This window comes from Scyliorhinus torazame, chromosome 5 (assembly GCF_047496885.1).
Source record: "Scyliorhinus torazame isolate Kashiwa2021f chromosome 5, sScyTor2.1, whole genome shotgun sequence".
In the NCBI taxonomy this organism is placed as follows: domain Eukaryota; kingdom Metazoa; phylum Chordata; class Chondrichthyes; order Carcharhiniformes; family Scyliorhinidae; genus Scyliorhinus; species Scyliorhinus torazame.
The window spans coordinates 98,878,231-98,893,765 of record NC_092711.1 but is presented as its reverse complement, the minus strand read 5'-3'; the positions used below and the strand labels follow the sequence as shown (position 1 = coordinate 98,893,765).

The 15,535-nt window shown below is 47.3% G+C and overlaps 1 protein-coding gene across 3 annotated transcripts; it reads right to left on the bottom strand.

The window, feature by feature from the left end:
• Positions 1 to 8,531: 8,531 nt before the first annotated feature.
• LOC140419130 (uncharacterized) lies at positions 8,532 to 15,040 on the bottom strand. Of its 3 annotated transcripts, XM_072502904.1 has the most exons (4): positions 14,723 to 15,040; positions 14,497 to 14,611; positions 10,933 to 11,032; positions 8,532 to 9,736 (listed from the first exon to the last, which is right to left on the bottom strand). In XM_072502904.1, exon 4 carries the CDS (start codon positions 9,296 to 9,298, stop codon positions 8,696 to 8,698), a length of 603 nt encoding a protein of 200 aa, XP_072359005.1. In that variant the 5' UTR covers positions 9,299 to 9,736; positions 10,933 to 11,032; positions 14,497 to 14,611; positions 14,723 to 15,040; the 3' UTR covers positions 8,532 to 8,695. The 3 variants fall into 3 exon arrangements, with proteins under 3 accessions (XP_072359005.1, XP_072359003.1, XP_072359006.1); XM_072502902.1 differs by having other exon boundaries at positions 14,497 to 15,040; XM_072502905.1 differs by lacking the exon at positions 10,933 to 11,032 and having other exon boundaries at positions 14,497 to 15,040.
• Positions 15,041 to 15,535: the final 495 nt, after the last annotated feature.

Genomic DNA, 15,535 nt, shown 5'->3' with positions numbered 1-15,535 from the left:
AGATGGAGGCGGTTGCCCCGGGGTCTGTCATCGGGGAGGAAGCCCCGCCCACTCCCTCTTCCCTAACCAAGATGGCTGTCCCAGCGCTCCACGCCAGGAACAAAAAACCCGACTTCCATTCTCAAGGTGGTGGTGGTCGCCGGTTGCCCCGGGACTGTCACAGGGGAGGAAGTCCCGCCCACTCCTTCTTCCCATCCTAAAATGGCCGCCCCAGCGATCCGTTCCAAGAACAAAAGACCCTACTTCCTTTCCCACGATGGCGGCCAGCTGCTGGGTAAATCCAGACCCGGATTACCTTCTTCTTATTGGTCGTGACCCGCCGTCAATCACTCCCCAGCCATTGTTAGCTGGAGCATGCGCAGTGCAGGTTGAAGCTGGACTCAGGCGGGTGAGTGGAGGCCCCAATCCCCCAATAAGACCCATTGATTTTATTGTCAGTCTGCAGACAGGAGCTGGAGAACTGAACCCAGGCAGAGGAGAGGGGGGAAGAAAACTGGGAGTGGAGGAAATAAATGGTGCAGATGGTGAGATGGGTTTGGATTTCAGCCCAGGGAGGAGGGAGAGTGTGTGGGACGGGGATTTACAGCTTTGGGGGAACAAGAGAGGGAAAAATGTTCCAGAGGAATTAGAATTGTCTGTTCAGAATTTCTATCCTGGACTGACAGTGATGGCTTTTGTAAACTCCTTTTACAGGATATTAGAAGCGGAAGATTGGCCGACAGAAAACTCAAACCAAACATCAAGATCTGACAGAGTCACTCAATTCTTTAGAACCTGAATATCACAGTCTTTGAATGTGGAAGGAGTAATGTTTGTCTGTTCAGTTTGTTGGAAAAGATTTCAAACATCAGTGTGATTGGAAAAGCACAGAGACGCACACAGACAGTGAGTGTTCCAGTGAATTGACTGGAAAGAGTTTTAACCAAATACATAGACAGAAAAACCATCACACCATTCACAGTGGGGAGAAACCGTCCATGTGTTCTTGTGTGGACGAGAGTTCAACTTGGCATTCAACCTGGAGAGACACAAGGACACCGGCACCATGGAGAAACCGTGGAAATGTGGGGACTGTTGGAAGGGATTCAGCTACCCTTCTGAACTGGAAATGCATCGACGCAGTCACACTGGGGAGAGGCCATTCACCTGCTCCACCTGTGGGAAGGGATTCACTCAGACATCCAGCCTGCTGACACACCAGTATGTTCACACTGATCAGACACCTTTCAAATGTTCTGACTGTGAGAAGAAATTTAAAAGTAAAAAGTATCTGTTGAGACACCAACTCATTCACAGTGAGGAGAAGCCATTCACCTGCTCCTTGTGTGGAAAGGGATTCACTGCTACATCTAACCTGCAGAAACATCAGCGAGTTCACACCGACAAAAGACCTTTTAAATGTCCAGACTGTAGGAAGTGCTTTAAAACTTCCGGGGAAGTGACCTGTCATCAACGTGTTCACACTGACGAGAGACCATTCAGATGCTCTCACTGCGGGACTGGCTTCAGGCGATCATCTGAACTTGCTGTACATCAGCGAATTCACACTGGGGAGAGACCGTTTACCTGCTCTGTGTGTGGGAAGGGATTCATTCAGTCTTATCACCTACTGAAACACCAACAAATTCACTCTGATATAAAACCTTTTAAATGTTTTGACTGTGAGCAGAGCTTTCGAAGCAGCAATGGCCTAGTGATGCATCAGCGAATTCACACTGGGGAGAGACCATTCACCTGCTCTGTGTGTGGGAAGGGATTCACTCAGTCATACAACCTGCTGAAACACCAACAAATTCACTCTGATATAAAACCTTTTAAATGTTTTGCATGTGAGCAGAGCTTTCGAAGCAGCAATGAGCTGATGATACACCACAAATTCACACTGGAGAGAGATCGTTCACCTGCCCCGAGTGCGGGAATGGATTCACTGACTTACAACTTATGCTGAGACACCAGCGACTTCATGAGTGTCTCCAGGGATTGGATTCCGCTTTTTTCGCTGCTGTCAATCAGATCCAGAACTGAATGTGTGGGTTAACCCTGAGGTGTGTAAGAAACATGCCCCAGTCACTCTCTTCCATGGTTCAGAGCTCCGAGATACAGACAAAAGGCTCCTTTACAACTGTGTTTAGAGTCAACAAGATTAATTCCCGTACCAGCCTCCCCGAAGAGGCGCCAGAATGTGGCGACTAGGGGCTTTTCACAGTAACTTCATTGAAGCCTACTTGTGTCAATAAGCGATTTTCATTTAATGTTGTGATGAATGCTGGAACCTGCAAGATTTTAGTCCAGGAGTCAAGAGTTTACCCAAAAAGGGGATCCAAGCCATTGGTAATTTTAAGGCAATTTATGAAAAAGCGACAGTTTAGATTTGGTACACCAGCTAAATCGGCAGGAAATACATGTGACCCACAACATGTGAGAATGGTTTACTGGTCCCGGATCAGGGAGATGCTGATCTCCGGGGCTGGAGGTGACAGTCTCCTCGGAATGGTTTACTGGTCCCGGATCAGACACTCGGACAGATGGAGCTGATCTCTGTGGCTGGAGGTGACAGTCTCCTCGGAATTGTTTACTGATCCCGGATCAGACACTCGGACAGATGAAGCTGATCTCCGGGGCTGGAGGTGACAGTCTCCTTGGAATTGTTTACTGATCCCGGATCAGACACTCGGACAGGTGAAGCCGATCTGCGGGGCGGAGGTGACAGTCTCCTCGGAATGGTTTACTGATCCCGGATCAGACACTCGGACAGATGGAGCTGGAGGTGACAGTCTCCTCAGAATGGTTTACTGATCCCGGATCAGACACTGGGACAGATGGAGCTGATCTCCGGGGCTGGAGGTGTCGGTCTCCTCGGAATGGTTTACTGATCCCGGATCAGACACTGGGACAGATGGAGCTGATCTCCGGGGCTGGAGGTGACAGTCTCCTCGGAATGGTTTACTGATTCCGGATCAGACACTCGGACTGATGGAGCTGATCTCCGGGGCTGGAGTCTCTTGTGTTCTCCTTCCTCTGGATCCAGTCAGTGTGTTTGGTGTTAGTCTGAATCCAGCACCGATCACTTTGAAAATCTTTCCTGTCCAAAGTGATTTTCCTGTCGAACCGTTTTAACCTTTACTCAGACAGTTGGTTTATATTCGGGTCGTCAGATCCAACCTTCTCCAGTTTAGAAATCTGGTTCCAGGGTTTGTGACAGAGAGAACAGACCTGTGCTGTGTGTGTCACCCAGCAAGCTGCTGTGGAAGCTTTGTTACTGAGAGCCAGAGAGAGCTCATTCTAGTCACAGTCAATGAATTTCTGACATTTTATCATAGAATTTACAGTGCAGAAGGAGGCCATTTGGCCCATCGAGTCTACACCGGCTCTTGGAAAGAGAAACCTACCCAAGGTCAACACCTCCACCCTATCCCCATAACCCAGTAACCCCACCCAACACTAAGGGCAATTTTGGACACTAAGGGCAATTTATCATGGCCAATCCACCTAACCTGCACATCTTTGGACTGTGGAGAAAACCGGAGCAGCCGGAGGAAACCCACGCAGACACGGGGGGGATGTGCAGACTCCGCACAGACAGTGACCCAAGCCGGAATCGAACCTGGGACCCTGGAGCTGTGAAGCAATTGTGCTATCCACAATGCTACCGTGCTGCCCCCTTATCGTATTAGAAATAAGCAGAAAATCTAAATTCTAAAGTTGGTCTCAGCGGCCGTGACAATTATCATCGATTGTTGGGAAAACCCATCTGGTTCACTCATGCCCTTTAGGGAGGGAAATCTGCCGCCTTACCTGGTCTGGCCTACATGTGACTCCAGACCCACAGCAATGTGGTTGACTCTAGTGCCGAGCAGGCAACTCAGTTGAAGGGCAATTAGGGATGGGTAACAAATCCCGGCCTTTGCAGTGACGTCCACATCCCATAAAACAATCAAAGAAAAAATCCTCACCCCCTTCAGCTCCTCGACTTGCTTCACTCCACCATTGGCAGAGGCACTTTCACCTACCGAGGTCCTGAGGGCTGGAAACCCCTCACTAAACATTTATGAACATTATTAGATGGTGAATGTTTTTACAAAATGTGCTGTCCAATCAGAGATTGGTGTAAAGCTGTCTGAAGGTGAAGTTTCCAGCTGCGAATCTTCCATCTGAAGTTTCCGAGTGTTTTTGTGACATTCCTGAGTTTTCCAATATGAGGCAGCGACAACAACAACTGGCATTTACCCATCAACAGGTTAAAATGTCGGAGACCCTTCACAGAGGGTCAGAAGCTGGGTGGAAAAGGTAAGGAGACCGGTTTAGTGAGGGGTTTCCAGCCCTTAGGACCTCGGTAGATGAAGGCGCCTCTGCCAATGGTGGAGTGAAGCAAGTCGAGGAGCTGAAGGGGGTGAGGATTTTTTCTTTGATTGTTTTATGGGATGTGGACGTCACTGCAAAGGCCGGGATTTGTTACCCATCCCTAATTGCCCTTCAACTGAGTGGCCTGCTCGGCACTAGAGTCAATCACATTGCTGTGGGTCTGGAGTCACATGGAGGCCAGACCAGGTAAGGCGGCAGATTTCCCTCCCTAAAGGGCATGAGTGAACCAGATGGGTTTTTCCAACAATCGATGATAGTTGTCACGGCCGCTGAGACTAACTTTAGAGTTCCAGGTTTATTCATTGGATTTGGGATTTGAATCCGTGTCTCCAGAGCATTAGCCTGGGCCTCTGGATCACTAATCCAGTGACATTACCACGATGCCACCTTCTCCCCTAATTGGAGGAGTGAGGGAGCTTGGAGGGTTGTAGGGCTGGAGGAGGTTCCAGAGACTGTCTGTCATGGAGAGAGTGGCTGCCTCCGTGGAGCTTCAAGCACGGCTCTGAAATGGGTCGGTGTAGGTCATGACCTCGGCCGTGCAGGAGATGTCTGCTGCCTTGAACAGGATGACAGATACTGTCAACACGTCACTGATCTCCAGCAAAGGGCTCCCACCTTAGACCCATTGTCCCCAAACCCACAGGCAGTATCCAACACGCCGCCCCGTCTCCAGCTGAATCTGCCTGGCACAGGTACAGATGGGTCAGTCTGTCCCAGGACCCTCCGGAGCTCTGAAAGCCAGTGGGTGGAGACCCACCAATGATGTGCAGGTCAGGTGGATTGGCCATTCTAAATTGCCCTTCGTGTCCAAAAAGGTTAGGTTGGGTTATGGGGATAATGGGGATTGAGTAGGGTGCTCTTTCCAAGGGCCGGTGCAGACTCGATGGGCTGAATGGCCTCCTTCTGCACTGTAAATTCTATGATTCTGTGACAAGCCTCTGGGCAGTGCGAGCAGGGATGTGAGCAGCCTGTCTCTACCTCTGCTGAAACCACACAGGGCAGCACGGTAGCATGGTGGTTAGCACAATTGCTTCACAGCTCCAGGGTCCTAGGTTCAATTCCTGGCTTGGATCACTGTCTGTGCAGAGTCTGCACGTTCTCCCCGTGTGTGCGTGGGTTTCCTCCGAGTACTCCGGTTTCCTCCCACAGTCCAAAGATGTACAGGTTAGGTGGACTGGCCATGCTAAATTGCCCTTAGTGTTGGGTGGGGTTACTGGGTTCTGGGGACAGGGTGGAGGTGTGGGCTTGGGTAGGGTGCTCTTTCCAAGAGCTGGTGCAGACTCGATGGGCCAAATGGCCTCCTTCTGCACTGTAAATTCTATGATCCGCCAAGTAGAAGCAACAGGAAGGGTCTGGGCTCCAAATTGTAATTCACCAAGTGTCTGAAATGGGGGTTTGACAAGATATGACATTTCTTTATTTAATAATGATGCACAAACTGTATTGACTGGAACCACTTCCAGCTCTTGTCCGTTCTTACATCCCGGGGCCAGCTCAGCCTTTCACTGAGTTCATGCTGAATGTGAATCCAGGCTGGGGGCCATTGGGTGGATGTGCAATGGGAGGATGAGTGGGTGAAGGAATGTTCAGTGAACAGGGAGGGGGAGGGGGGTTGGTGCTGCTGGTGGGAAGTGTTCATTCTGAAGGAGTCCCCCCTGAAACAGAGACCATTCATTTCTCACTTTGAAATGATTGAGCTGCTGTCTGTCCCCATTTCTACTCAGTTTTTCAATATTTAAATCTCGACTGAAACATATTCTTGAAGTGACCCTGAGATCCAGAGAATTTTAAATCTGTTAAAGTCAATCCCCATCGAGTGCACAGGAGGACTCAACTGGTCCGAACTTTTAATGTTTTCAATAAACCAAGATCTTACAAGATGTTTATCGGGGAATTGTATTTCTCTGAGACCAGGGATGGTCAAACTCTGTCCCAAAGTTTAGATTTGGGTCTTGAGCCTGGGCTATGGGGCCCACGTACATGGAGCATCATTCCGGATGTCCTTCATCCCTGATTTTACTCACATTCCAACTGGGGGCTGTTAGCTGCCTGGACCCTAATCACTGGAATTTCATCCCTAAACCTCCCCACTTTTCCACTTAATTTTCCACCTTTAAAACTCTCTTTATAACTGAAGTCTTTGACCAACTCTTTGGTCATCTGACCCAATATGTCCTCATGTTCCTGTGAAACTGCTTGAGACATTTTATTATGTTAACAACTAATTATAAATAGAGCTGTTGTAGCTCAGTGAGATCTTATCACTCACTGAGTGAGTCTGTATAAATCTGTATAAATGTAACTCAGATACACACAGCTTGTGTCATAGTTCAGTGAGATCTGATCACTTGAGTGAGTGAATCTGTATTAATATAACTCAGGTACACACAGTTTGTGTCATAGTTCAGTGAGATCTGATCACTGACTGAGTGAGTCTGTATAAATGTAACTCAGATACATGCAGCTTGTTAAAACATTCCTGGGAGGAGGAAGTTCTGAGCTGCCCGCTGGATTTCTGTTCTCCACAATTGGGAAAAGGTGATTCTTTCCCAATATTAGAAATTACTAATAAAGTTGTTAAAGATGATTAGTTGTTGTGAGCTGGGTTATTTGTTAGAATGAAGGAGTGGGATTGAGCCACAGTCTGAGTCACCAGTTTAAGGACAGGAGGAGAGAGAATCTGGAGAGGGGAAAAGAATCAGGAGGAGACTGGAGACTGAATCTGGAACAATGAGCAGAGAGGTGGAGGTGTGTGTGGGACTGAGATTCATAGATTTGGGAGAATGCACCATAGAAACTAGAATGGTCCTGAATTTCTATCCTGCATTTACACCGAAAACCTCTAAACTCCTTTTACTGGGAGTTAGAGGGAGAGGATTTGCAGACAAAAAATTCAAAGTAACAATCTTGAGATCTTTCAGAATGACTTATTCCATGTATCTGATTATGAAAGGGGAAATGATTGATCTCTCTGTGGGGAAAGTTTTGAAATAATTTTGACTGAGAAAGCCTGGGACACACAGACACAAGGGCCAGCAGTGCATCTCGGATTCAAACATGAGGTGTGCAAACAGGTCTGGTTTAGTGTCAGACGTTACCAGGGAGAGGAATGGAGCTGGGAGCTCGGGAATGAAAACAATGACTTTGGTTTTCCCAATATTTAATTGGAGGGAATGTCTGCCCATCCACCACTGGATATCAGACAAACAGGCTGCGAATTTAACAATTGTGGAGAGAGGTGGTGGAGGTGGAGCTGGGAGCTGTCAGTGTAACTGTGACAACTGACAATGTGTCCAGATGGTGTTATTGTGGGAACATGTGGATGAGAAAGAAGAGGAGACAAGACTGGATCCCTTGGTAACAGCAGAGGTAACTGTGCAAGTGGGAAGGGGAGACATTACAAGTGATTCTCCAACTCTGATGGAGAAGAATGGAACCAGGAGAGAGCAGCCCCACCCAGCTGGATGACAGTGGAGAGGTGACGGAGCAGAATGGTGTGGTCGACCTTGTCAAAGGCTGAGGACAGAGGGGAGGTTTGTCTTTGTCACAGTCACAGAGGATGTCATTTGTAACTTTGATAAGAGTTGTTTCAGCACGGTGACAGAGCAGAAACCTGATTGGAGGGATTAAAACGTGGCGTTCTGGGAAAAATAGACCGGGATTTGGGAGAGGAGAGGGGTGCTGGCGATGGGGCAGTAATTTGTAAGGATGGTGGAGTAAAGGGTTTGCTTTTTGACAAGGGTAGAATGACAGCAGTAGGGGAGGGACAGTACCTGATAGAGAATAGATTCAACAAAGTCAGTGAACATGGGGAAGTTGGGTGATCAGTTTTGTGGGAATAGGGTCGATGGAGCAGGAGCTGGGTCTCATGGACAAGATGAGCTCTGAGAGGGCATGAGGGGAGATGGGAGAGAAACTAGAGAAAGATGTGGGTTCAGGGCTCGGGAAAGGATGAAATTTAGAGACAGTTTGGTCCGGTGGGCTCGTGGAAGGGAGGGAAGCAGCAGAGGCAGCTGATCGGATTTACTCAATCTCAGTCACAAAGAAGCTCCACAAGCTCCTCACACGTCTTGGTGGAGGTGAGGATGGAAGAGACGGGGGAGAGCGAGAGGACTTCAAAAGGAACTAACTTGTGTCAGAGATATTAAAAAGTTCCAACACTCTGCGTATTTCATACAAATCTAATTTATTTGACTTTTAGCCAGAATATGAATCCCTGTAACTGGGCATCATTACTGGTTCATTACCATCAGCAGAACCAGACCCCAATGAACACGGTTCAGTCCTGGGTGTGATTAACGGAAAATTCCAATCACTGTAGTTATTTATGAACTCACTGATGTCTCAGCAGGCTGGACGAGGTGGTGAAAGCGTTCCCACACTGGGAGCAGGTGAACGGCCTCTCCCCAGTGTGAACTCGCTGGTGGGTCAGCAGGTTGGATGACTGAGTGAATCCCTTCCCACACTCGGAGCAGGTGAAAGGTCTTGTGCCAGTGTGAATTCGGCGGTGGTCAGTGAGTTGTGATGATCGTCTGAAGCCAGTCCCACAGCGAGAGCATCTGAATGGCTTCTCGTCAGTGTGAACACGTTGATGGTACATCAGTTCCCAGGAACTTTTAAAGCCCTTCCCACAGTCTGAACATTTAAAAGGTCTCTTGTCTGTGTGAACTCGGTGGTGTCTCAGCAGGGTGGATGAGGTAGTGAATCCCTTCCCACACTCGGAGCAGGTGAAGGGTTTCTCCCCAGTGTGAATTCTCTTGTGCGTCAGCAGGTCAGATGACTGAGTGAATCCCCTTCCACACTTGGAGCAGATAAATGGCCTCTCCCCGGTGTGAATCCTCTGGTGTACAGTGAGTTGGGTCGATCGCCTGAAGCCAGTCCCGCAGTGAGAGCACCTGAACGGTCTCTCGTCAGTGTGAACACGTTGATGCAGCATCAGTTCCTGGGAACTTTTATAGCATTTCCCACAGTCTGAGCATTGAAATGGTCTCTCCTCTGTGTGAACCCTCTGGTGTCAGCAGGTTGGCTGAAATAGTCAAACTCTTCCCACACTTGGAGCAGGAGAACGGTTTCTCCCCAGTGTGACTGCGTCGATGTGTTTCCAGGTCTGATGGGGAAATTAATCCCCTTCCACAGTCCCCACATTTCCACGGTTTCTCTCCAGAGTGACTCCGCTTGTGTCTCAACAGGCCTGATGTTTGTCTGAAGCCTCGTCCACACACAGAACACGTGTACGGTTTCTCCCCACTGTGAATGGTGCTATTTCCTTCCATGTTCAAAGTATGATGACATTCACGTTACGGTAAATAGAGCAACTGGTGCTGATCCTGATGTGATGAAGTTTCCCGACTGCAAATCCTCCTCTTCCAATGACCTGTGAACCGGATTTAAAATGAAAAATAGGGAGTGAGACAGAACCCACAAAAACACAAAGGCAGGTGGTGAAATTGAGCTGAATGAATCGGATCATTTGTGGGGCCGGCACCAGGAAAATGTGACCATGAAAACTGCTGGATTGTTGTGAATACACAACTGGATCATTAATGTCCTTCAGGGAAGGGAACCTGCCAATTGGTCTGAATCTACACCAAACTCTGACACTCTGCGAGAAGGAAGGAGAAAGGGAGTAGTAGAGGCTGAATGATTGAAACAAGTATTTAATATATCTTCAACATGAGCAGAACTTTGACAGAATCTCCCAAACCATTCTCCACCACCTCGTAGGAGCAGGGTAGCAGGAATCTGTGAACACCATGATTTCCAAGTTCCCCTCCAACTCGCACACCATCCTGACTTATCTGACATACAGTACTGGATGGACAAAGCCAGTGTCTTCATGCCCAGTTATAAACTCCACTCCCTCACCGCCGACCCCATCACTCTCCCTGGGAACTGTCTGACGCTGAATCAGACTGTTCACAATCTCTGGCATATTTCACCCCAAGCTGTGTTCCTGTCCACACATCACTGTCACTGCCTATTTCCACTCAGTAACATTGTCCAGTTGTGTCCCTGTCTTAGTTCATGTACTGCTGAAACTCATCCATTCCTTTGTTTCCTCTAAACTGGACTATTCTAATGTGGGTCTTGTTGATCTCCCAGATTCAACTTCACAGGAACTGGAGGTCATCCAAAGCTCAGCTGCTCCTGCCCTCACTCACACCAGGTCTTGTTCACCATCACCTCTGTGCTCTCTCACCTACATCGTGGTAATTGCCAGTCCGACAGTCGTCTGGGCTCATTTAATTCTGACCCTCCCCCGGCTCCAGTTCCTCTCCTGTGGTCACAATCGCCTCCCTGAGCTGCCTGATCTCCTTCAGTCCGTCTCCACCAGCTGCACTGAGCATGCTCAGAATACAGCACAGCCCTGCGTCCTCACCCTGGGTTCCATTAGTCGCCAATAGGGGACTTTCTGACCGATTGGGAATTCTGGGTAATCTCACTGCCATCGAGATCAATCAGTGAACAGGCAAACGTTTTCTCCAGTTGGTAAAAGGGAAGATCCATGGATGAGGGGGATAGTGGACAGGAAGCAGAATCAGAGGTTCAGGCATTGTACTGAATACTCACAGCATAAACACATTAATCTGATAGATCACTTCCACACGAGAAGACAGCAGTGGGAAGCCTCCTGACATTCTGGTCCCTTCCCAGTCAGTAATTACTGGAGCTGGGATACAGAAAAGAGTCGGAATAAATTCAGGGATTTATTTGTTCAGTTTTACAAATGGGTCTGGAGTCACATTCGAAGTTTGTGCAGACTGTCAGTCCCTGGCTTTATTAACCCTCCCTTTCCAGAACTTTGGGGGAAGGTGTCTGGTATTCAGGACAAATATTACAGGAACTATTTTAAAGCTTGCGTCATCATTGACGCTTTATAATTACGGGTCATGACTAAAGCATTCATGGGAACTATTTCTTATAACGGGAGGTAGTTAATAAATCAGGGGTCTGAGCTGCATAAATAGAGGTGTTGAGCACTAAAACAAGAAATTATAAAGTCCTGGTTAGATCACAACATTACATCCAGTTCTGGTCACCAGTCCTCATGAAGGATATGAGGATCCTTACAGAGTGCTGAGGAGATTCAGGATGGTTCCAGGAGGGAAGTTAGCGGCAAAGTTAGGTTGGAGAAACTGGGCTTGTTCTACACAGAGCAAATGAAATTGAGAGGAGATTGATGGAGGTGTACAAAATTAATACAGGCATAGATCAGGTCGATAAAGAAAAGCTGTTCACATGAGCTGATAGTGCCTGAGATGCAGCGGGGAATATGAAGAAGACCTTTTTTTACACAGAGTGATAACCTGGATCTCACAGCCCTGGAGGGTGGTGGAAGTGGAAATGATTCATCACTTCACAAGAAGAAGGATGATATACTGTGCGACTTTTATCAAGGATTTGGCTGCATTAATTGCACGCTGGATGATTGCTTCATATTTTAATTGTCTGCCCCCCTCCCACTCTGACCTCTCTGCCCTTGGCCTCCTGAACTGTTCCAATGAAGCTCAAAGGGAGCTTGGGGAACAGCAACTCATCTTTCCATTCGACACTTTACAACCTTCAGAACTCAGCAGTGAGTTCAGCAGTTTCTGCAGCAACAGAGGCTTCAGCATCTGGAACTCTCTCCCTGAAAAGGTGCCAGAACCGGATTCCATGTTTAGAATGTGTCTGCTCGTGCGAGATTCCCCAACCAGTGGAAATGGTTCCTCTATATCTACCTTGTCAATTCCAATTAACATCCTGAAAACTTTGATCAATTCTTTTTTAATCTTCTAAATTCCAAGGATTACAACCCTCATAATTAGGTGGCAAAGGGGTTAGGGAGGGGAAAGATATAATTAATGGCAGAGTGCTAAAGATTGGTGCAGGGACACAGGGGACTGGGGTTTCTAAGTGCTTTTCTCTCTGAAGTGACAGGATATATTCAGAGAGTAGTTAGCGAAGCAGTTATGTAGAAAGATCATTTAGATCTGAAAATTAACTCTGATTCTCTCTCCTCCACATTGCTGGAGGATGTGCTGACGAAAGGGGGACTGAAGAAGGGGGTAGTGTCAGCGGTCTACGGAGCTATTTTGGAAGAGGAGAAGGCACCACTGGAAGGGATCAAAGCAAAGTAGGAGGAAGAGTTGGGAGAGGATATGGAGGAGGGGTTCTGGTGTGAGGTGCTCCGGAGAGTGAATGCCTCCACCTTGTGCACGAGGTTGGAGCTGATACAGCTAAAATGAAAATGAAATAAAATGAATTTAGCATTTTCTCCCAAATTTACACCCATCAACAATAATCAGTTTCCAACCCTGGCTGGTCCAACACCCCAAATATGGCCTCCTACCCCAAATATGGCGACCTGGGGTAGGAGGCCATATTTGGGGTGTTGGACCGGCCAGGGTTGGAAACGGGTGCGGAGGCACTTGTTTTAGCCTTTGCCTCATTGATCGCCCGAAGACAGATCCTGATGGGTTGGAGAGCAGCCTCTCCACCCTGGCGCGGCGGGGGGATCTGTTGTAATTCTTGACACTTGAGAAGGTTAAGTTTGAACTGAGGGGAAGGACATAGAGGTTCGACAATTCATGGACATTATTCATTATGCACTTCCAAGAACTGGATAACATTGAACATTAGTTGCTGATTAATGTGTATTGTTGATGGGTGTAAATGTGGGAGACAATGTGAAAAAGGAGAATTTTTTTATTTTTTTTAAAAACATTGAACATTAGTTGGTTGGGTGGGGGGCGATGGGTGTTAATGGGGGATTCCGGATTCCTTTTTGTCAGTTGTTTATGTGAACAGGTGGGCGAATGTTTGGGGTTTGGCGAGAGGATGGGATCGTTGTTATTGATATGGGGATTGACATATTTGTTACTGATTATTGTTTATTGTTGATGGGTGTAAATTTGGGAGAAATTGCGAAAAAGGAGAATAAAGAAATATGTTAAAAAACTCTGATTCTCTCCTAACAGATGCTGCCAGAGCTGCTGAGTTTATCCAGAATTGTCTGTTTTTATCTCAGATTTCAAGAACCTGCAGTATTTTGCTTTTATTAAATTAACTCTTGAGCTGATTAATGGTGTTAATGAGCACAAAATAGAAGTTTTACTGCTTTATAAAGCTCTGATAAAGCCACAACTTGAGTATTGCGTCCATTTTTGGTCACCACTCTTCAGGAAGAATGTGAAGGTCCTTGAGAAGGTGCAGAAGAGATTTTGCAGAATGGTTCCGGCAGAGGGGGTTGAGGAGATTTGATTCAGATGTAGAAGATTCTGATGGGTTTCAGTAAAATAGACAAAGAAAATTTGTTCCCATTCACTGGTTGCACAAGAACTCGGGGACATATTCAGGTTTTGTAAAAGATAAGGGAGATGTGAAGGGGAATGATTTTACAGTCAACGGTAATGACCCCAAAGTTATGGCTGAGGGGAGGGCAGAAATGGACACAATGAATATTTTCAAAAGGCAATTGGATAAATATTTAATGGCAATAGACCTGCGAGGATCGAGGGATGGAACAGGGGAATGGGACTGACTGGACTGCTCTTGCGAACTAGCACAGACTCAATGGGCCGAATAGCCTCCGCTGTGCCACAATGACTATGACTACTTTCTGTAATCTCATCGTATAATTTAACTTTGGGATTCAGCAGTGGCACAGTGGTTAGCACTACTGCCTCACAGCGTCAGGGACCCGGGTTCAATTCCAGCCTTTGTTGGAGTTTGTACATTCTCCCCTTGTCTGCATGGTGCTCCGGTTTCCTCACCATCCAAAGATGTGCAGGTTAGTGGATTGGCTATGCTAAATTGCCTCTTAAGGTCCAAGGATGTGCAGTTCAAGTCCTGGGTTATGCGTATAGGGTGGGGTGGATGGAGGAAGCATAAATGGGGAGATTGCTCATTTTGAAGGGTTGGTGCTGGATTCGAATCCCCCCCCCCTGCACTGTAGGGGTTCTATGATCCTATGATCACTCAAGGAAATCTGTGCTCTGCACTCCCTCTGAGACCATTCTATTCTCCTAAGGTTTGTTGCCCAGAGTTGAGTTTTCAAGGTGTGGTCGAATCAGGGTTTCTGAATCTCGGGGTTTTCCAGTCAGACTGGGACCTGAAATCTTCCCTCACAGACAGAACAGACAAACATTTTACCTTGCACACTCAGATGCTGCTGATATTCAGGTTCTGATGTATCACTGACTCTGTCAGATCACAATGTGATGCTTGGTTTGAGTTTCCCATCGATCAATGCTCCACTTTTAACTTGCTGAAAAAGAAAGTTACAAAGACCTTCAACTGTTAGTCTAAGATATAAATTGAGGAGACATAAAAATTGTCTTGGTTTGAATTTGCTTTGTGTAAATCCTCTCCTTCTAACCCCCTGTAAAAGGAGTTTCCAGAATCCCATCACTGTCGTCACAATATTCTCTCCTCCTGCTGACAGGACAGGGAGCGCTGCGCATGCGCCCTGCTGCAATATGGCTGCCGTTATTCTGGGTCTGTGATGCAGAGCAGCCCAACAACGTCCTTGGCAAAAACAGGATTAGGAGCTTCTTATTCGGGGTTTGAGGCATTCATGCTGTGTTTATGAAACCCCGTTCCCAGCCACTCCGCTGTCTCTTCCCCCACACCTCGCGGCCCCGTGACTCAGTTCACCGGATCATTTTTCCCCTCGCCGCCCAAGTCCAGACACGTACCGCACTGCGCATGCCCCAGTCAGAGACCGCATGCGCATTCTCCACTTACAGCTTGGCGGTGCGCCTGCGCAGGGGCTGAATGGGACAGTCTTCCACGCGGAGAATGCTGGGTCTTTTTTTTAAATATATTTTATTGAAAATTTTTCGATCACAATTTTTTCCCCTTACACATCAAACATAACAAAAAAGAAAATTTAACAGTGAACAAATGGCTAACCAACATGGTAAACTAATCATTTAACATAAAATAAAACTTTCCTCCCCCCCTCTCAAAGAACAAAGAACAAAGAACAAAGAAATGTACAGCACAGGAACAGGCCCTTCGGCCCTCCAAGCCCGTGCCGACCATACTGCCCGACTAAACTACAATCTTCTACACTTCCTGGGTCCGTATCCTTCTATTCCCATCCTATTCATATATTTGTCAAGATGCCCCTTAAATGTCCCTATCGTCCCTGCCTCCACTACCTCCTCCGGTAGTGAGTTCCAGGCAC